This window comes from Salvelinus alpinus, chromosome 30 (genome assembly GCF_045679555.1).
Source record: "Salvelinus alpinus chromosome 30, SLU_Salpinus.1, whole genome shotgun sequence".
Classification (NCBI taxonomy): domain Eukaryota; kingdom Metazoa; phylum Chordata; class Actinopteri; order Salmoniformes; family Salmonidae; genus Salvelinus; species Salvelinus alpinus.
The window spans coordinates 31,421,242-31,443,767 of NC_092115.1; the positions used below are offsets into that span (position 1 = coordinate 31,421,242).

The 22,526-nt window shown below is 42.5% G+C and overlaps 2 protein-coding genes across 4 annotated transcripts; both read left to right on the forward strand.

The window, feature by feature from the left end:
- The first annotated feature begins 4,830 nt into the window (after positions 1 to 4,830).
- Positions 4,831 to 10,783, forward strand: LOC139559995 (dual specificity protein phosphatase 22-B-like). Of its 2 annotated transcripts, XM_071376505.1 has the most exons (7): positions 4,831 to 5,270; positions 6,615 to 6,648; positions 6,835 to 6,917; positions 7,748 to 7,797; positions 8,959 to 9,033; positions 9,454 to 9,625; positions 10,278 to 10,783. In XM_071376505.1, exons 1-7 carry the CDS (start codon positions 5,250 to 5,252, stop codon positions 10,428 to 10,430), a joined length of 588 nt encoding a protein of 195 aa, XP_071232606.1. In that variant the 5' UTR covers positions 4,831 to 5,249; the 3' UTR covers positions 10,431 to 10,783. The 2 variants fall into 2 exon arrangements, with proteins under 2 accessions (XP_071232606.1, XP_071232607.1); XM_071376506.1 differs by lacking the exon at positions 8,959 to 9,033.
- A 766-nt stretch (positions 10,784 to 11,549) lies between these two features.
- LOC139559931 (interferon regulatory factor 4-like) lies at positions 11,550 to 22,304 on the forward strand. 2 transcript variants are annotated; one of them, XM_071376401.1, is made up of 9 exons: positions 11,550 to 11,698; positions 12,228 to 12,427; positions 12,825 to 13,011; positions 13,696 to 13,781; positions 13,916 to 14,102; positions 18,158 to 18,250; positions 18,724 to 19,122; positions 19,596 to 19,708; positions 20,059 to 22,304. In XM_071376401.1, exons 1-9 carry the CDS (start codon positions 11,689 to 11,691, stop codon positions 20,206 to 20,208), a joined length of 1,425 nt encoding a protein of 474 aa, XP_071232502.1. In that variant the 5' UTR covers positions 11,550 to 11,688; the 3' UTR covers positions 20,209 to 22,304. The 2 variants fall into 2 exon arrangements, with proteins under 2 accessions (XP_071232502.1, XP_071232501.1); XM_071376400.1 differs by lacking the exon at positions 11,550 to 11,698 and having other exon boundaries at positions 12,212 to 12,427.
- The last annotated feature ends 222 nt before the right edge of the window (positions 22,305 to 22,526 follow it).

Consider the following 22,526-nt stretch of genomic DNA (forward strand, 5'->3'; position numbering starts at 1 on the left):
GGGTCTCTCTCCGTTTGAGTGTAGTTTAGGTTACCAGCCACCTATCTTTCCCAGTACAGAGTCCGAGGTCACTGTTCCCTCCGCTCACGCTTTCATCCAGAGGTGCCGTCACGTATGGAGCAGAGCCCGTGAGACTCTCCTCCGGGTGGGGGCGCGCACCAAGGCTAAGGCCGATCGCCACCGGTCGAAGCCTCCGGTATACGTCGTTGGACAAAGAGTGTGGCTTTCCACGAAGAACATTCCACTCCGATCCGTTTCTAACAAGCTTGCCCCCAAATTTATCGGGCCGTTCAAGGTCACCAGGATCATTAGTCCGGTGGCGGTTCGGCTCAAGCTTCCTCCGGCGTATAGAAGAGTTCATCCTACCTTCCATGTGTCCAAGATAAAACCGGTGTTTCAGGCACGCATTAACCCGCCGGTCCCGGTTCCCCCGCCGCCACGACTTGTTGATGGGGAGACCACCTTTTCTGTCAATCGGATTTTGAACTCGAGAAGGAGGGGACGCGGATTCCAGTACCTGGTAGACTGGGAGGGTTACGGTCCGGAGGAGAGAAGTTGGGTACCCGCTAGGGACATTCTGGATCACTCCCTTATCGATGATTTCAATCGACAGGTAAATTTGTCTGGGAACGCCAAGAGGCGTTCCTAGGGGGGGGGGTATTGTCACGGTTCATGAATCCAATGCCTCACTTTCTCTTTTCTCTCTCTCTCTCTCTCTCTCTCTCTCTCTCTCCTGTGTTTGTGTGGGCGTGGTTCCCTATCTTGGCCTGATTGTCTGCGCCAGCTGGAATTAATTATCTTCCCCTTTATAGGTTCTGTAACCTGTGTTTCTTGTTGTCAGATCGTTGTTTCTTCCCTGAGGTTGTGTCGTGTGTCAGTGCTCATTCTCTCGCCGCCCTTGTGTGGATTATCTGCTGTGCTCCTTCCTACCCAGCCGGACACACTCCCTTGGATTTCTCAGCACGCTATCAACAGAGGATGCGCCCTAGGCCCTGGGTTGGATTACGTCTGAGTATAATCTGTCTGTCCTGTTGATGTTGTAAACTGTTTCATTAAACCATCGTTGCTTGCATCTTGCATCCGCCTCTGTATTGTGACATAGATTGTACAACATTTTCCCATTATTCTTTTAAAAATTATTCAAGCTCTGTCAAATTGGTTGTTGAACTTTGCTAGACAACCATTTTCAGGTCTTGTCATAGATTTTCAAGCAGATTTAAGTCAAAACTGTAACTCTGCAACTCAGGAACATTCACTGTTTTCTTGGTAATCAACTCCAGTGTAGATTTGGCCTTGTGTTTTAGGTTATTGTCCTGGTGAAAGGTGAATTCATATCCCAATATATGGTGGAAAGCAGACCTAACCAGGTTTTCCTGTAATATTTTGCCTGTGCTTAGCTCCATTCCGTTCCTTTTTCATCCTGAAAAACGACCCAGTCCTAAATTATTAGAAGCATACACATAACATGATGCAGCCACCTCTATACTTGAAAATATAGAGAGTCATAGACGTGTAATGCATTGTATTGGATTTGCCCCAAACATACCACTTTGTATTCAGGACAAGTTTCTTGCAGTATTACTTTCGTGCCTTGATGCAAACAGGATGCATGTTTTGGAATATTTTTTATTCTGTACAGGCTTCCTTCTTTTTACTTTGTCAATTAGGTTAGTATTGTGGACTACCGTTACTGCAATGTTGTTTAACCATCCTTAGTTTTCTCATATGAGTTAGGAAGGACACCTGTATCTCTGTAGTGACTGGGTGTATTGATACACCATCCAAAGTGTATGTTCAATGTCTGCTTTTTTAAATTTGTACCGATTCACAAATCGGTGCCCTTCTTTGCGAGGTATTGGAAAACCTCCCTGGTCTCTGTGGTTGAACCTTTGTTTGAAATTCACTGCTTGACTAAGGCACCTTACAGATAATTATATGTGTGGGGTACAGAGAGGAGGTAGTCATTCAAAAATCACGCAAAACACTATTATTGCACACTGTGAGTCCTTTCAACTTATTATGTGACTTGTTAAGCAAATGTTTACTCCTGAACTTATTTAGGCTTGCCATAACACAGGGGTTGAATACTTCTTGACTCAGGACATTTCAGTTTATCAGTTTTTATACATTTTACATTATGGGGTATTGTGTGTAGGCCAGTGACACAAAATCTCAATTTAATCCATTTTAAATTCAGGCTGTAACACAACAAAATATGGAAAAAGTGAAGGGGTGTGAATACTTTCTGAAGGCACGTTAAATGTATGGGTGTTGTCAATGCATTACTGTCTATCTAAATGTCTACTTTGTATAAGTCAGCATTGTAACCACTTTGGCCCACAGCAAAGCTCTGAAATACATTTGGTAAGCATTTGATTCAAAGCAAATACCCCTCAATATGATTTTAAGCTTCTGGTCATGATGAAATTACAATTATCACACAATAAATACACAGAGTACAAAACATTAGGAACATCTGCTCTTTCTATGACATAGACTGACCAAGTGAATCCAGGTGAAAGCTATATTTCCTTATTGATGTCACTTGTTAAATCCACAATCAGTGTAGATGAAGGGGAAAGAAGGATTTTTAATCCTTATGACAGATGAGACATGGATTGTGTGTGTGCCATTCAGAGGGTGAATGGGCAATACAAAATATTTAATGGCCTTTGAACGGTGTATGGTAGCAGGTGCCAGGCACACCAGTTTGAGTGTGTCAAGAACTGCAATGCTGCTGGGTTTTCATGCTCAACAGTTTCCCGTGTATATCAATAATGGTCCACCACCTGAAGGACATCCAGCCAACTTGACACAACTGTGGGAAGCATTGGAGTCAACATGGGCCAGCATCCCTATGGAATGCTTTCGACACCTTGTAGAGTCCATGCCCCGACTAATTGAGGCTCTTCTGAGGGCAAAAACGGGTGCAACTCCATATTAGGAAGGTGTTCCTAATGTTTTGTACACTCAGTGTACATTAGTTGTCTCATATAAAGATAGAGAAAGACATTGGCAGCATCTCACTACTTTCCACATCTCCAAAATAATAAGTCATTTAATTAAGAGTGATAAACACATATGTTGAGTTAGTGGCTTTTAACAAAAATGCATTTGTATGTTGTGAAATTAGAATACTTTTGTTTTGACACTGTATTGACTTGTTCATTCATTGGTTGAGAGATCTTTCACTGTATAGGTATAGCTTACCCATAGAGTCTATGGCATATAGGGTAAACAAAAAGTGAGTAAGAGTACCGTCCTTAATTTGCAGAGCGCAGACCTCTCTAGATAAGAAAACACTACATATCCCAGGAAGCATTGGAATGACCGGGAGCTTTGGCACTGGTGATGGGCATTCCGGCTCCCAAACTGCTCTTTCAAAAAAATATGTTTTGTGTTTTTTCAAGTCAAACAGTTTGCGATAGTTTGTCTATGATTGGTGTTAAAGCAATTCTAATTAAATTATTAAATGAAATCATACTCTACCTTAACCACAATGTATTTAAAATGCATTGGTTTGTTATGAAAAAGAATGCTATTAAACATTTGCATTTAAAGTATAACTTTTTAATGTATATAAACAAAGTGCATATAAATCTAATTCAAAACGAAGACAATCTGAACAGCATAATTTAATATTGCACCATATCAAAGAAAAATAAATAACAATGTGCAAAACTGCAGCATCCCACTTAAAACATTAAACTGGTCCCTCTTTTCTCTCTCTTCTTTATTACCATGTTGTAACCAGCAGCAAACAGCAATGCTGACCATATTTTGCTTTTATGAGAGATTTGCATTCAGAAATGCAAGCTGCCTCACTTTCGAGGGGCTGATGCGGTTTCTTCTCTCAGTAATTATTTGTCCTGTTTTCGAGAAGACCCTCTCAGAGGGAACGGATGTGGCCACTATGCAGAGTCTCCCTGTCATGACTATAGTAAGCCATGGGTAGACAGAGGCCTTGTTCTTCCACCAGCTCAGAGGATCTGCAGATCTTGGAGGGGCTGCTCCAAATAGGATCGCACCTCCATTATGGCATCTGCTGAGGGATTCCTTCATGCTGCATCCCCAGTTGCTCTCTCGTCAAACAGCATCCAAACAGAAGACGTTTGTGGCACTACTGCTGGTGCTTCTGCTCCATCTGATCCCTCTTCTTCCTGTTGCCCTGGTGCCTGAGCCAGCTGACTGCTGGGGCTGTCCCTCCCTGTTGCTGAGTTTCTTTGAAGAGCCTCGTCAATCGCTCTGGCATCACTGAAGGCTAACTTCTTACACCTGGGGTCAAGTGCAGCGGATTCTGATTGCACGTGATTATTTTCCATTCCGTATAACTTTCTGTCTATTGATGCACATAGGGTGTTCATCAACTCTGGCACATGTCCTGTGGTTACATTTGCTTCTCTCTGGCGGCTGGCTGTGATTTGCTGCAGACCCTTACACAGGAGTATCATTTTTGAGGCTGTCACATAGCTGAAAAGAGAGAACAGTAACTTATTAGTTCATGTTTTGTCTACTGATACTACATTCTCATCTCCGCTACACAGTTGGGTGCACAGTTCCCATATGCAGGTGTAGGTTGTGCATAGAACCAGCTTTATATGAGATTCAGTTTTGGAAAATTCTACACTGTGCTCTAACATTGTCTACATTATTAAAATGCATCCAAATGCTACTGTGCTTCCAACTCATTTTCCAGCTGTTGTTTTCACAGCTGTCCTTCCTCTCTCTCCTCGGCTGCTAAGTGTGTGACTGTGAGTGAGTTGGTTCGGCCCTCCCTCACGCATCTTTGGTTCATTGGTTGACACTGCGTGTCTGATTGACAGGAACAACAGGTGAGGCTGTTAGTCTGAGCAGACAGTCAGAAATAATGTGTGTGCGCTTGAGCATTTAGGTCTATATTATTATTTTTATTTTTTTCTATATTTTAGTTAGTTAATTCTATTCATTTAAATATTTTGATTATTCATGTCTTAATTTTTAAAATATTTTTATAAATAGATTCGGCTCTTCTGATATGCGAGCCAGCTCCCAACGTTCACCTACAAGAGCCGGCTCTTATAGCCGACTCGCTCGTGAAAGACCCATCACTATTTGGCACCACCACGCTGCTGCGGACTGTGTGAGGTCCTCGTTCACAATTTGGAGAGCTTTTGGGAAAGCCTTTGGAGAACTACTTCTCGAGACGAGTACAACAATATATTACGTAATTTTCCTTCCATTCGTTGGTTTTACAGACGTCTTTGATTTCAATGGGTAATGGGCTCAATAAGGTATGTTATTTGTTGATATATAGCCTATGTGCATGCGCTCCCAGCAAAGTTTATGCACGGTCTTCGAGTACACTAGTTATGTAGACCGCAGGTTTCAATTAATTATACAATGTCAATCAAGAACGCGTAGTCAGCTGTGTTTAATGTGTGTGTTCTATTGCTGCTGTAAAAACATATTACGCCTAATGTATTATATTGAATCAGGTACACAATTGCATAATATCATTTCCACTTTATGCCATAAGATTGTCAGTTTGCTGCTCTATGTACTGTACACTGTACACTTTCATTAATCTATGTGTCTATCAAAGCAGCTTTCACACACACCCGGTCTGTAGGCGTTGTGCTTTTACATTCCAACTCCTTGGCTACACAGTGGACAAATTCCATCGAAAACAAACCACATGGTTTGGTGATATTACTTGTTCTGGATGTAATGCATTGCTGTGTGTTATCACATACTGTAGGCTACATGTCATGAATACTTTAGCGATTGACTTTTTCAAATGTTGGCTTGGTACAGGTGTCATCAACTCATTTCAATTGGAAAACATTTCTGCAACCCTCATCAGTGTTATTCCAGCTGCGGGATGAGGGATAAAGATTTTTATCATGTACACACACACACACACACACACACACACACACACACACACACACACACACACACACACACACACACACACACACACACACACACACGCACACACACACACAGATCCCCATTAACATTTCTTATTATCACCATTATGGAAGAACTTGTCCCGATTGGTGTTTTTAAATCACTGATGAAGGATTTTGAGGCTGATTCCCTGACCTGTCAATGTTTTTAATTTGCTGTTTTTGATTTTGTTATACTCTTGTGAATTCAATGGTTTTTACTAGATTACTTGTAGTTTTTCATGTTGTCTGTCTGTAATTTTTGTAATGACTTGGTGCTGCCTATCTCGGCCAGGACACTCTTGAAAAAGAGATTTTAAACCCTTCCTGGTTAAATAAAGGTTAAATAAATAAAAAATAAAAAATATTTTGTGCGGAGTCAGAGTGACACGTCTCAGTTGTCTGAGCTCACTCTCCTCTGGTATTTGGTGTCAAACTAAATATACCATCCCTGCACCTCCATGTTGTCTTTCCTTGAGTACACAGGCTATATATTTGAGTTTCGTCTTTGCTGTCAATAATGGTAGAATAAGCCAGGGGGCTTGTATTTTGAGTAGTAATATGGTTACCTAGCTATTTGGGTAATGGATGAAATGCGTGTTGTAATTATGTTAGGTTTATGTACACCAGTGAATGAATGTAAACGAGGTCACACATTAATATTCTATGCTTACCTTCCCATAGGTGCTGCCTGACTTGTACTTGGGGAACTTCAAGGGTATGTGTTTCTTCCCCCATTCTACTGGTCAAAGGCTTGAGCTAAGGATAAGACAAGCGAAGACACCCCGCCACTGTTTTCCCTTCCAGTAGATTTCAGTGGCACATTCATATTGACAACATTCTATGAATATTTCTAGATTCTATTAATATTTCTAGTTTGTCATTCGATACTTTTTTCTCACAGATGCGAGGGACAGGGAACAGCTAGCGAGGAACAACATCACACACATCCTCTCTATCCATGATAGTGCAGCCCCTATCCTGCCGGTAAGAAAACAATACCCAGGGCACCATTTACTAGAACAAAGCTAAATACCACCTCAGAAATGTTTTACGCATGAGGCTATTATATGAATGAATGTACACATGATGTAATGATACCCGACGCATGCATTTACACACATTCATTAATGCTTATCCCGTATCATGCACGCTTAAAATCCAGTTTCAAAATCCAATTTAGATGGATGTTAAACATATAAATCATGTTTATCATCGAAATATGCACACACAGTTTGTTTAAGGAAATAAATCGCACTTATGACAGTCATGGGAAGAGTATGGTGTGTGTTTGCCCCTGGACCCGTCTGTCAGGTAATTCCGGACTGCAGTATGAGAGTATGGCTTAGCGTGTAGCATTAGACTATGCCCCATCCCAAACCAACCAGATTCCCATGACTTCAATAGAAATAATCTGTTGGAGCCTGTATGAGCTCTGTGGGAGAGTGTAGGCGGGGGATTAGGCAGAGAGGACTTTCATTTGAGTTTCTGACCCAGTGCTCTGGCTCGAGCTTGTGTGGAACTCGGTGTTCTCGCATTCTACTACCCCCTCTAGCAACTAGCAAGGTCTGTCCCCTTCCATCACTTCCTCACTACAGCTGCAATCACACCTTCACAAACACAGCCTATAGGCAAGGCCCTTGTGTGTAAGCTTACATAATGGTTCTTGCTGTTTGCAGAAACACTTGTAAGACTGAGGATTCAGCATGGATGTAATAGTGTGTAGTGAGTGGTGTTTCCAACGATCCTGTTGTCCTACTTTGCCTATTAGATTGTGATTGTGTTAGACCGTTTAACAGTTGGCCGTTGTCCTGCAGGGGATGACCTATCTGTGCATCTCAGCAGCAGACCTGCCCACACAAAACCTGTAAGTACCCAAATACACAGCACCACACAGTACTCAAGGCTACCGGGTACAGAACAGAACAGCACAGGACTGAAGCGAGGTAGACCATTCATATCCATTCTATCCGGCAGATACACTCTGTGTGGGCGTCTCTAGTTCATGTTCTATTGGTATGAAAATGATGTGCTTCACATTCTCACCATTTAGCTGTGAATCAAAGCACTGAATAAATGACTAGATGACAAGGTGATTCAGCTTCTTATTTCTTATTGAGAAATCATGGAGGGATTTTTACACACTAAGATTAAGACACAAACATATGCAGAGATGTACTGAGCACCTATAACAACATATATTATACATACATACATAGATAGGTGGATAGATAATGTTGAAACACGCACACACACGCACACACACGCACACACACGCACACACATTTACTCTGGTTAAGTGCGTAGAATGCAGGACGTCTGGTCCTCTGATATGCAGAAAGGAACAGGAAGTATGGTTCTGCACTGCAGTGTTGCCTCGTCCATCTGCACTGTGCCTCTATTTTTATAACACTCCCCAAAACACACACACACACACACACCACACACACCACACACACACACACACACACACACACACACACACACACACACACACACACACACACACACACACACACACACACACACACACACACACACACACACACACACACACACACACACACACACACACACACACAGATGTCGCTGTCATTAACCCCTGTTACCCCCACGCCTCGACGCTCCAGCGCGGTGTGAAACCTGCAGCCGAAATATGAAACTGGCCCTGACTAACCAGAGATGGAGACAGACAATACTTTCTCATCCTGGTCCTGTCAGGAGGATAGATGGATGGCCCTAAAGCCTAGTAGAACACACCCATCCTCACCCCTATGGCCCTCTCATCACGCCTACCTCACCGCTCGCACACCCTAACCACTCATCACCCCAGTTTTTATGACTAGGGAGGGGGAACGTTTTGGCCACGTTTTGGCCACGTTTTGGCGACTTAAGTGTTACTTGTCCTATGTGCTTTCTCTTCCACAACTGATACAATTGTGTTACCATTATGGGAATGGCAACTGGTTTGTAACTTTTTTATGACCTGCTTATGACCTTACATAACCTGTATTTGTGTCATTCTCAGGAGAATGCACTTTAAACAGAGCATCATGTTCATTCACGAGTCACGTCTCAAAGGAGAGGGTTGTCTGGTCCACTGGTGAGAAACTTTATAAAATACAAAACAACTGTATTTGTCCAACTGCTACTGTATCTCTGGGTTTAACTGAGTGCTCACAAGTGAACTCATGTGTGACTATGGTAAGCAGAAGACAGATAGATAACGCAGAATGCTATTCTTGAACTTCCCCAAACAACAATCTTGATTTGAATGTATTGTGTTTGTTAACCTATCTGAGGTATATCTGGTGAGGTTGAGGGTCTTCTGAGAAATACAGAGGAAGACCTTCCTTCGTATTCAATCTCTAATGTTGCCTTCACAGCATACCCTCCTTTCTTTGACTTCCAATTGAATGTATTGTCTTTTAATATGACCTTCTGCTGATGTCCTTTATCTCTATCATGGCCATACCCACTCCTATCCATCGCTCCTTAACCATCCATCCCTCTCTCCATGGAGTCTGGCGGGTGTGTCTCGGAGTGTCACTCTGGTGGTGGCCTACATCATGACGGTGACAGGGCTGGGCTGGCAGGAGGCTCTGGCTGCTGTGAGGGTGGCTCGGCCCTGCGCTGGGCCCAACCTGGGCTTCCAGCGCCAGCTCCAGGAGTTTGAGACCAATCACGCTGACCAGGTCAATACAGAGAGGGATAGAGGAAGGATAGATGGGAAAATGTCATTCTTGGAGGAAAATGGAAGTTCTATAAAAAGTTACTTATCATTAAAAATGAATGTGTTAAAGTTCCAATGCAGCCGTTTTTATCTCAATATCAAATCATTTCCGGGTAACAAGTCGTTTCCAGGTAACAGTTATGTTACATCACCTTACTGTGATTGTTTTCAATTAAAATGGTCAAAAAGGAACAAGAAAAGCTTCCCTTGCAATTCCACACATTTTGCTATCACATGCAGTCCGGGTGCCCGTTTGGTAATCTGGCCATGTTTCGAACACTTTCTTATTTGTCTATTAACTAATTTACCGCCTGGTGATGTCATCAAAACTCCATCCCACCAAAATAGGCTGAAAATTCAGGCGGTCTTTTCAAACAGCTCTTACACTAAAAGGGCATTTTCATCATTTTCACAATTTCACAGTATTATTCCAGCCTCATAATGTGGAATAAAAAACACTGGAACATTCCCATTTTTGACTGCACTGGGCCTTTAAGCATTAAAGCCTTCAGAGCGAGGAGTCAGACTATGCTGTAGTGACTTTAGAAAGAGAATACACCTGCCTCAATAGACAAGATTATTGACATACTGTATTTTGTTGTTTGTCTCTGCAGTTCAGGGAGTGGCTTTGGCAATTATACAAAGAGAGGCCCTTCAACGACGAGGATGACATCCGCATCCTGTTGGCCAAGAGTTTCAAACCCAATGGGGTGGGGGTGGAGGGGAATGTTGAGCCGTCCACCCCTCCAGGATTGCAGGGTACCTGAGATCCCTTATCCAGGTCTGAAGGCTTACACTGTGGGATGATACCACTCTGGCCCCTAGAGGGTGGGTGGGGGGGTTCTTTCACTGTCAGTACGCTGTTAGACCAGTCTCTGTCGTTGTCCCTCTACTGGAGAAGACTGGGGGAGGATGGGTCGATGGATGCACCATTTTGAGAATGTTTATTGATGTTTTATTATGGCTAATACCACTGGTTTTATTACCCCTAATTTATATACAGTATTTAGTTATACATGGCACGTTCAGCATTTGTACTTGTTTTTCTAAACCTCGAAAATGTATGATATTGTTGTCACGTCAGCTTTTTTGTGCATTAATAAAAGGATTAAAGATGAAATTATGACTGAGATGAAATGGTTATTAACTACCGGTAGGTCTGCTATGCTGTCAGATACAATGTGATGACAGACATGCTCTGCTCTGTTTACCTCTGTTTCTAGGTCTATTTCCTGTTTGTGTGTTATGCAAAGGAAGCCTTGCATGACAGCAGTAAAAACAACCTTTTTCAGCCCCCTCTGTCAGCATTGGAGGGATACAGAGAGCTGGGCATGAGTGCCACTGGCTCTGAAAAGTGATGCATTTTAATTTGTCTGTTGCCTACCTACCCACGCACCTACCTATAATGTAGCCCTTTGCCAATAGATCTGGCATACAGCCTATGAATTAGACCCAGTTGATATTTAAGGTTATGTGCATCACACAACCACTGGAGGGCAGCAGTATAACCACAGTAAAACAAATTGAGGCTATATTGTATTTGTGAATGAAATGAAAACACACTCCACTAAAATATCCCATATTTTCGTCAATGTAATAGGCTACTGTAATTAACTTGCAGGAGGATTGACTACATTTTAATTGCCATATAACTACATTATGAAAACCACAGCACAAGAACAATTATATTGTAGGACTTTATAATACAGTATTTTACAGCATAAACATATGATGGTAATGGAATCTATTGACATAATTATGATTTTAGGGAGTTTCTTTTTTGATATTGACACAGGTAATTGTTCCATTCCATGGTGACGTTTGCTTCCTGTGTTTGCCACTCGAGAGGGATTCCCCGTCCACCGACTGTAGGTTGCTCTCGATAAGCTTCAGAGAACTGCAGCTCCTCCCAGTTGCGGCACCAACACATCAAGATGTGACTGACTATATGAATAGGGCACCCGATGCTCTCACTTGAGAACAGTGTCAGTGAAATCGATTTCATCACTTGTCAGAGAAGCTCACATGGTTAGAGGTAAGGAGTTTATTCTCACTCACAGTAGGCTATAGGAAACATAAGAGAGGGGAAAGTTCTGAAGTTGATGCAGTGATGTTGATGCACTTAAGACTATTATGTTATTTATTTTATGCATGTGATTATAACACTGTTTTTCTGATTTTACTTATGAGCCTACAAATATGAATTCCATTGTCTTTGAATTAAAATAAGACATCCAGACATCCCAAGACATCCAGAAGGGTTTAATTCTTAAATGAAGGCCTACCTATTTTGTATGTGATTTATTTTATGCAATTCAAAAATAAATAATAATAAATGTTTTAGTGCATATTTAATCAAAAAATATATACTATCAAATAAGTTTTGACATTATATCTTAATTTCATGAAAGCATGGCATTTTTATAGAAGTATGACTTCCCTGATAACATTAACCTTCATCACTCAGCACCAACTGACATTGTTTTGCATTGCGTGATAACAGACTTATTTGCAACGCACATTATCTTTATGCCCATCCTTCTATTGCATGTGTTTTTTGACAGAGATGAACTTAGAGGGGGACAGTGGTCTGTCAGTGAGCTGCGGCAACGGGAAACTTAGACAGTGGCTGATCGATCAGATTAACAGCAGTAGCTATCCCGGACTAGTTTGGGAGAATGGCGAGAAAAGCATTTTCAGGATCCCGTGGAAACATGCGGGCAAACAGGACTACAATCGAGACGAGGATGCTGCACTCTTCAAGGTGCGTTTGGACCCACACACTCACTTCACCATACTTTTCTACAGTTTTTTTCTTCTACTTTTTAGTTACTATATACAACTGGTGAATATTGAATATAGTGTGCAGGTACCCCATAAAGTATTGCTAACTCAATCATATTCAGTCACTCAATTCACTCTCCAGACCTAGTCTACTTGGGCAGGTGTAATTTACATTATTTTCCATAGACTACTTGTTTGTACAGTATAACAAGTGATCATCTTTGTTCAAGACAATGGATATTTGTTTAAGACAAAGACCAATGCATGTTGATTTTGATGCAGGCCTACTAATGCCTTACTTATTGCCAGATACATTCAAATTGAATGCAGAGAGAAAGTGTAAATCAGTCAATGTATTATGCTGTTGATTATTGCAGGCCTGGGCATTGTTCAAAGGGAAACACAGGGAAGGAGTGGACAAACCAGACCCCCCCACATGGAAGACTAGACTGCGATGTGCTCTTAACAAAAGTAATGACTTTGACGAGCTGGTGGAGAGAAGCCAACTTGATATATCAGACCCTTACAAAGTCTACAGAATCATACCGGAGGGCGCTAAGAGAGGCAAGTTATGCTCATCTAATTGCTGTATTTCCAAAGTCAAGTCCATGTCACAAGTGTAATCTTCTGTCAGAAATGTCTACTGTACCATAATTCAATTATATAGGCTACTGGCAGGGCATGTCACAGATTTCATATGTCAAAGGTAATGAAAGCACTGTCTAACTCTTAACATACCCGAGCAGACACACATACAGCCAGCAATGTTTCATTTTGCCTCCATCGTCTAATGAGGCAGGAAGCCGAGAGGAAGCCGATGCATCTACCAAAAAGGCCTCTGAGCTTTTTTTAGAGGGCTTCGGTTTACCAGTGCAGAATGCACAGCAAACACACTTAACCTTGCATAATGAAGGCTGAAGGCTAGACAGAAGACCCCTTTGTCACTCTCATATGGCAGTCTCAGGAGTGACTCTTAGAGACCAAACCTGCAACCTGGGGGTTCAAACACTTTAATCAAAAGTTGTTATCGCAAGCTTGTATAGTTGTTGTATTCAACTGTTTGAAGGGGCTGAATAGCATGTGAGCTCTGTTGAAACAGCTCTAATAATGTTGACTATAGTGACATATTTTTTATTGAGGATTACACACATTTCTGAGGGACCTCCACATCATTTTGCATTGTGCATTGTAGATTGGAATATAGAGAGTTATATGTGTGATGTCTAATGTTACATTTCCGTAATGTAGGGATCAAAATGGCAGAGACCACGTTACATATGAGCTCAGAGAGCAACTACCCCATGCACTCTCTGTACCCAACTCTACACAGCCAGGTAACATCATTTGTTTTTCAAAGTTCTTAAGATCTTCAAAGTTCTTCACAGCTCTCGCTTCCTGCTGTGTGTGGATCAGGAACCCACCACTATCCGACTAACAGCTGTCTCCTCTCCCCCTGGCTTGTCCCAAGGTGTCTGGCAGCTACATAGTTCCCCAGGAGAGGAAGGAGTGGAAGGAGTACAGCCACACACAGGACCACCAGCAGCAACCTCAGCCTCAGCACCACCAGCCACCCCACGTTGAGCTGCAGTACAGCCAGTGCCACTACCCACCGCCACTCAGCCGACTGTGGCACACCGGGCCACACACAGATAACGGTGAGACATGGCATAGCATGGCCATGGTTATGGGGTGGGCACTGATTATAGGAAAGAACAGATAATGGAGAGATAAGATTACACAGTATATTTATTTGTATTTATTTATTTAACCTTCATATAAACGCAACAAGGAAACATTTCAACGGTTTTACTGAGTTACAGTTCATATAAGTAAATCAGTCAATTGAAATAAATTCATTAAACCCTAATCTATGGATTTCACATGACTGGGAAAACAGATATGAATCTGTTGGTCACAGATACCTTAAAAAGTAGGGGTGTGGATCAGAAAACCTGTCAGTATCTGGTGTAACTACCATTTGCCTCATGCAGCGCGACACATCTCCTTCGTATAGATTTGAGCAGGCTGTTGATTGTGGCCTGTGGAATGTTTTCTCACTCCTTTTCAATGGCAGTGCGAAGTAGCTCTATATTTGCGAGAAGAGAAATACGCTGTCGTACATGTCGATCCAGTCCAGAGCATCCCAAACATGCTCAATGGGTGACATGTCTGGTGTGTATGCAGGCCATGGAAGAACTGGGACACTTCCAGGAAATGTGTTCAGATCCATGTGACTTGGGGCCGTGCATTATCATACTGAAACATGAGGTGATGGCGGCAGATGAATGGCACAACAATGGCCTCAAGATCCCGTCACGGTATCTCTGTGCATTAAAATTGCCATCGATAAAATGAAATTGTGTTTGTTGTCCATAGTTTATTCCTGCCCATATTATAACCCCACCGCCACCATAGGGCATGTGAAGTATCCGGATGTGGAGATCCTAGGCTGGCGTGATTACACAGGGTCTGCGGTTGCGAGGCTGGTTGGACGTACTGCCAAATTCTCTAAAACATTACATTTTCTGGCAAGAGCTCTGGTGAGCATTCCTGCAGTCAGCATGACAATTGTACGCTTCCTCAAAACTTCAAACATCTGTGGCATTGTGTTGTGTGACAAAACTGCACATATTAGAGTGGCCTTTCATTGTCCCCAGCTCAAGGTGCACCTGTATAATGATCATGCTGTTTAATCAGCTTCTTGATATACTACACCTGTCAGGTGGATGGATTATCTTGGCAAAGGATAAATCCTCACTAACAGGGATGTAAACAAATTTTAGCACAAAATTTGAGAAAAATACGTTTTTTGTGCCTACAGAACATTTCTTGGATCTTTTATTTCAGCACATAAAACATGGGACCAACACTTTAATGCTGCATTTATATACTTTTTTCAGTGTACTGTGTGCATGTATTTATAAACTGGGTGTTTCAAGCCCTGAATGCTGATTGGCTGACCACGGACATGACAAAACATTTCTTTTTAATGCTCTAATTACTTTAGAAACCAGTTTATAATAGCAATAATGCACCTTTGGGGTCTGTGGTATATGGCCAATATACCACGGCTAAGGGCTGTTCTTATGCACGACGCAATGCGGAGCACATTGCATCGTGCATAAGAACAGCCCTTAGCCGTGGTATATTGGCCATATACCACACCCCCCCTGGCCTTGCTGGATTGAATCCCAGAGCTGACAAGGTACAAATCTGTCGTTCTGCCCCTGAGCACTCCTGAGTCCTGAGCACTCTGGAGCAGGTTTTCATCAAGGATCTCTCTGTACTGTGCTATGTTCATCTTTCCCTCGATCCTGACTAGTCTCCCAGTTCTTGCCGCTGAAAGACATCCCCACAACATGATGCTGCCACCACCATGCTTCACCGTAGGGATGGTAACAGGTTTCCTCCAGACGTGATGCTTGGCATTCAGGCCAAAGAGTTCAATCTTGGTTTCATCAGACCAGAGAATCTTGTTTCTCATGGTCTGAGAGTCCTTTAGGTGTTTTCTGGCAAACTCCAAGCAGGTTGTCATGTGCGTTTTACTGAGGATTGGCGTCCTTCTGGACAGTCTACCATAAAGGCCTGATGGGTGGAGTGCTGCAGGGATGGTTGTCCTTCTGGAAGGTTCTCCCATCACAGAGGAACTCTGGAGCTCTGTCAGAGTGACCATCAGGTTCTTGGATACCTCCCTGACCAAGGCCCTTCTCCCCCGATTGCTCAGTTTGGCCGGGCGGCCAGCTCTAGGAAGAGTCTTGGTGGTTCCAAATGTCTTCCATTTAAGAATGATGGAATGATGGTCAGTGTGTTCTTGGGGACCTTAAATGCTGCAGAAATATTGGTACCCTTCCCCAGATCTGTGCCTCGACACAATCCTGTCTCTGAGATCTACGGACAATGCCTTCGACCTCATGGCTTGGTTTTTGCTCTGTCATGCACTGTCAACTGTGGGACTTTACATAGACAGGTGTGTGCCTTTCCAAATCATGTCCAATCGATTGAATTTACCACAGGTGGACCCCAATAAAGTTGTAGAAACATCTCAAGAATGATCAATGGAAACAGGATGCACATGAGCTCATTTTCAAATCTCATAGAAAAGAGTCTGAATACTTTTTTATTTGCAAACATTACTGAAAACCTGTTTTCGCTCTGTTATTATGGGTTATTGTCTGTAGATTGATGAGTAAATAGTTAATTTAATCCTTTAGAATAAGGCTGTAACGTCACAAAATGTGGAAAAAGGGGTCTGAATACTTTCCAAATGTATTGCATATATATACAATAACAGTCAAAAGTTCTTATCTCAATTGGGTTGAGGTTGGGTGATTGTGGAGGCTAGGTCATTTGATGCAGTACTCCATCACTCTCCTTCTTGGTCATATAGCCCTTACACAGGCTGGAGGTGTGTTGGGTCATTGTCTTGTTGAAAAACAAATGATAGTCCCACTAAGCGCAAACCAGATGAGATGGCATATCGCTGCAGAATGCTGTGGTAGCCATGCTGGTTAAGTGTGCCTTGAATCCTAAATAAATCACAGACATTGTCACCAGCAAAGCACCTCCACACCATCACACCTCTTCCTCCATGCTTCACGGTGAGAACCACACGTGGAGATCATCCGTTCACGTACTCTGCGTCTCACAAAGACACCGCGGTTGTAACCAAAAATCTAAAATTTGGACTCATCAGACCAAAGGACAGATTTACATCGGTCTAATGTCCATTGCTCTTGTTTCTTGGCCCAAGCAAGTCTCTTCTTCTTATTGGTGTCCTTTTGTTGTGGTTTCTTTGCAGCAATTCAACCATGGAAGCCTGATTCACACAGTCTCCTCTGAACAGTTGATGTTGTTACTTGAACTCTGTGAAGCATTTATTTGGGCTGCAATTTCTGAGCCTGGTAACTCTAATGAACTTATCTTCTGCAGCAGAGGTAACTCGGGGTCTTCCTTTCCTGTGGCATTCCTCCTTAGGGCCAGTTTCATCATAGCGCTTGATGGTTTTTGAGACTGCACTTGTAGAAACTTTCAAAGTTCTTGAAATGTTCCTGATTGACTGACCTTCCTGTCTTAAAGTAACGATGGACTGTTGTTTCTCTTTCCTTATTTGCGCTGTTCTTGCCAAAATATGGACTTGGTCTTTTACCAAATAGGGCTATATTCTGTATACCTCCGCTACCTTGTCACAACACATCTGATTGGCTCAATCGCATTAAGAGGGAAAGAAATTCCACAAATTAACTTTTTAGAAGGCACACCTGTTAATTGAAATGCATTCCAGGTGACTGACTACCTCATGAAGCTGGTTGAGAGAATGCCAAGAGTGTGCAAAGCTGTCATCAAGGCACAGGGTGGCTACTTTGAAGAATCTCAAATATAAAATATATTTGAATGTGTATGTGTGTCCAAACTTTTGACTGGTAGTGTATATATATATATATATACATAAATGACAGTGTACTATTGTATAGGCTAAGGTCATTGTATGACAAACACACACATTGTAAAAAAAGCTTTTGGTTGACAGTGAAGGCTTTGGTGGCTGCCACTTCTACAAAATATTGAGGGCTTTATTTGACATGCTCTAGTCAGGTTCCTCCTGAGATAAAATCATGACAACAATGTGTAGTGCTTTATCCGCGATGAAATGTACTCTGTAAACACTAATTCATCGGTTAATAACAATACTCCTTTCATATTTTCCTCCTAGGTTATCAGTTCACTGGTTCCTTCTATTCATACTCCTCCTCAGAGTCCCACCCCACAGCATTTACAATGGACCACAACATGGCCACCCTTTCTGGTAAAGACATATTTATTCTATTACTACTACATTACTTAGCTACTACTGCTGCTGCTGCTGAAGCTGCTGCTACTGCTACACCACCAAAACAGTGCAATGACAGCTGGACACAAAGGGCAGGAGTAGTAAGATGTAGTGGAGTGTACTGAATTGTTATCTCTTGTTACCAACCACTAGAAACTAGAAGATATTTATAGGACAATTACTTCCCCAATCTGGGTTTTAATAAGGTTAGTTGTTTGTTCTCATATGTTTTCTATGAGTATATTGTTGATGTTTTAGATGGGTCACTGTAGAGACCAGTAACCTGATTATGAAAGTCGTAAAGTTCAGTAGTTTGCTAACTTCCCTCATTCACTTTCTTTCTATGTACACTGTTAATACATTCGTTTTCAGACAGCTGTCCGGCTTGTTTTATTTGGAATACTTCTACTCACTTGTTTATTCTCTAACAACCCCCCTCTCTCCTCCAGACTTCCGACTGCATGTGTCCCTGTTCTACCGTGAGGCTTTGGTCAAGAAGGTAACCACCTCTGGTCCTGAAGGCTGCCAGATCACCTCTTCTTCCTCCTCCTCTTCCTCGTCTTCCTCTCCATCCTCCCCCTGCCCTGAGGACAAGCTGTACAGCGGTGCAGAAGTGGTGCTGTTCCCGTCCCCTTACCCCGAGTCACAGAGGAAGGGGGCGGAGAAGCTACCCAACGTCCTGGAGAGGGGCGTGCTCCTGTGGATGGCGTCAGATGGGCTCTATGCCAAGCGGCTTTGCCAGAGCCGAGTGTACTGGGAGGGCCCGCTGGCCCCGTACACGGACAAACCCAACAAACTGGAGAAAGAACAGACCTGCAAGCTGTTTGACACTCAGCAGTTCCTCACTGGTGAGAAACAGTATTTTGATTGTTGATTAGATGCTGATTATGATGATGATAATGGGGGTGATGATGATGATGAGGATGATCGGAGGAGGCGTACTGTAGAATGTAAAGTCCCTCTCCATACTGTGGTATCAGTGGGTAAGAGACTTGTCATGTTCTTATCGGCGGCCTATCCGTGGTGTCTCTCCATGAAACAGCCCCCGTTTTCAGGTGCAACACTAATTTTTCACACCAAAGACTTCCTTGCAAATGACTGGAAAAAGGTTTCACTGACTCCTCTTTCTGATTCTGTGAACCTTATTCTCTCAGCAAAGCATATTCCTTGCAGTGCTACTGTATCACAATACCCAGCCCTCTTCAGCTGAAGGTGCGTCCTTCATGAGCAAAATAGCTGTTTTCAGCTGTTAGAGGGCAAACTGGTGATTTGGGGTGAAATAAAGTGAGAAACTCATTGTATACTCCCTCCCTCCTTCCAGAGCTGCAGGGGTATGCACAACATGGCCGTCCCATGCCCAGGCACCAGGTGGTGCTGTGTTTCGGCGACGAGTACCCAGATCCCCAACGCCAGACCAAGATGATCACAGCACAGGTACAGTATACTGCATACTTTCACTGTTTAAATGCATTACAATAACAGTCCAACATGAGAAAGGTTTAAACTAAATGATTTCTCTATAGTCTGCCTAGCCTTGTTAGTCATGATGTGAAAGAAAGGACTCTATCAACCGGTTCCAAATCGCTCCCTCCCCCTTGACCCCAACTCATCAATGTTTGTAGATCTGCAGGGTCCGGATTGATATATACAGTGCAGTGCATATTGCTTACACCTTACAGATTTCCAGAAACTAGAGGGAGGGGTAGGGAGAGATTTGGTAAATGTGAGCAATCTTTATTCGTTGTCATTCATCATTCATAGTGTGACCTCTGTATGTGTTGCAGGTGGAGCCAATGTTTGCCAGGGACCTGTTGTACTTCACCCAGCAGAACAGCAGTCACTACCTTAGGGACTATGAGCTCCAGGGACACACAGAGAGCTCCCCTCCAGCTATAGGAGACTACCAGAGGACCCTCCAACACATGCAGGAGTAACACATACAAACATGCCTCAGGAGCCATGGACATGCATGTAGATAGACCAATGAGCTTAACTTCACAACTACTGTAATGTATACAGTATACTCAGGTCTTGGACTAAAATGCTTCACTGTGATTTCAACGTAAGACTGGACTGTGCCTCCATCATCCGTGTCAACAGTTTGAGCCAAAGATGATCAAAGATGAAAGTATCTACCCTAGTTTGTACAGCCTTACAATTATGTTTCTAATCATCATTTATTTGTCTTTTTTTAAACAATATGGAAAACTGATATTAGTATTTTGATTTGTAAATCTTTACATGGCACTTCTGTTGTAATAGTTTTGTTTCAATATCACATCTGGATGTGAGTGTCTAGGTGAATGTGTTTGATTGATTGGTTGATTTGCAAAACCTGCTCGAGGTAGCTGTAGATAATTGAAGTGATTGGTTTTAGGCTGACACTAGCATTGGTTCCCACTTGATCCTTGATACATTATAGCTACAAAGTGTGTGGTGTGTGTAGGCTTATCACAAGAGATAGTGTGTTTTCCGGGGACATCTGTAGGAAACCCACAACACCCCCTAACCTGTGGTAGTGGTGTGGGGGGCGGAGGTAGCCTGCCCCTGTCTCTCTCTCCCCATCTCTCTCTCTTTCTTTGTCTCCCTCTACATTTTCTCTCTTGCTAACACTTGTTTTCCATGAGAGACGGATGCATGTGTTTGTGTAGGTTTGTGTGTATGTGTGTGTGTGTGCGGGCGTGCATGTGTGTGTCTGCATGTGAGATTGTGACAGTGTATAGGATGCGGTTTGAGGGGACGAGGACCAATGTGAAGCAGAGGGCGACTGACAGAAGCAGGAAGCACCAGTCACAGGTGCACAGGAAGTGGAGTAGCCCTCAGGAGAAAGGGAGAAGAGGCTTAATGTGACCCATTTCCAGAAGCTAGGCATATGTTGCACGTCACTACTTCACAGGAGAGGCATTTTAAGGAATTTTTTAAATTTTTATATCAAAATCGTTTTTTGGGCAGAAATGCTTTTTGGAGCATGTGAACTTTCATGTGCCTTAATAACAAACGTGTATGCCATCTGTAAATACGAATAAAATGGTTAAATTACAAGCCTAGTTGGTTTAGCCACGAAAAAAAGACAGGAACCTTCCCGATAGCCATGATTGGCTGAGATATGCCGAGAGATGAGTTCGGATTGATCTGCCATGAAGCACGTTTCTGTCTATAACATAAGCTGCTCAGTATGTGTTGATAAATCCATGCTACGGCGGCCTTTTTGAAATAGATAACATTAGCCATGGAGAACTGCAAAAGGGTTGCTACTGTTCTCAACAACATTGTTGCCCTGAATTTAGCAGGCACTATAGACAAGATCTGTGGGAAAAAGTTGTGATGGACTACTTTCTGCACACGGTCAGTGTGAACCGGAGTGACATGACACAACGGGCCAAATAAGCTGTAGCTAGCTACAAAGAAAATGGAAAAGACACAGGACGTCTTAGTTAGTTAAAGTGGTTCCAGTCTGCAGTGAAGCGTTCATCCATGTATACAGATAACTGTCTAGCTACATTTTCAGGTATTTTACTTTTCAAATTTTGTCAGAAAGTCATTTTCATTGCAAGTTAAAGCTTATTTTTCGCTAGCTAGCAAACGTTAGCTTACTGGCTCGCAACTAAAGTTACGTGTATGATCTGTATAGTAATATTATTTGTATCTCAGAAATCCATTTGCATTGCTAGTTATAGCCTAATGTTAACTAGCTAGCTAATGTTGAACCTACTTGGTTAGCTTTAGCTACCTGCAGATTCATACTACAGCCACAGACAGAACAATGAGACAGATATTTCACCGGATGTATAAATGTGAAGCATCCAGTTGGCGTTTCCACTCTCTACCAAATATGTGACCCGTTTCAGGAAACTAGGCATATGTCGCGGGTCACTACTTTACACGAGAGCCATTTGAACGTAATCTTTTTCTATTTTTATCAAAATGCATATTTTGGCAGAAATGCCTTCTGGAGTTTGTGAACTTTCATGTGCCTTAATAACAAACATGTATGCCATCTGTAAATACGAATAAAATGGTTAAATTACAAGCCTAGTTGGTTTAGTCAGAGAAAAGCCAGCAACCTTCCCGCTAGCCATGATTGGCTGAGATAATGAGTGTGCTGGACATGCTGAGAGATGAGTTCGGATTGGTCTGCCATATACCGCCCTTCTGTCTATTTGAGCTGGTTAGTATATGTAGGTAATCTTGTCTAACGCAGCTTTTTAAAAATACATATTGCTTAGTAGTACTGCATAAGTGTTGCTCTCCA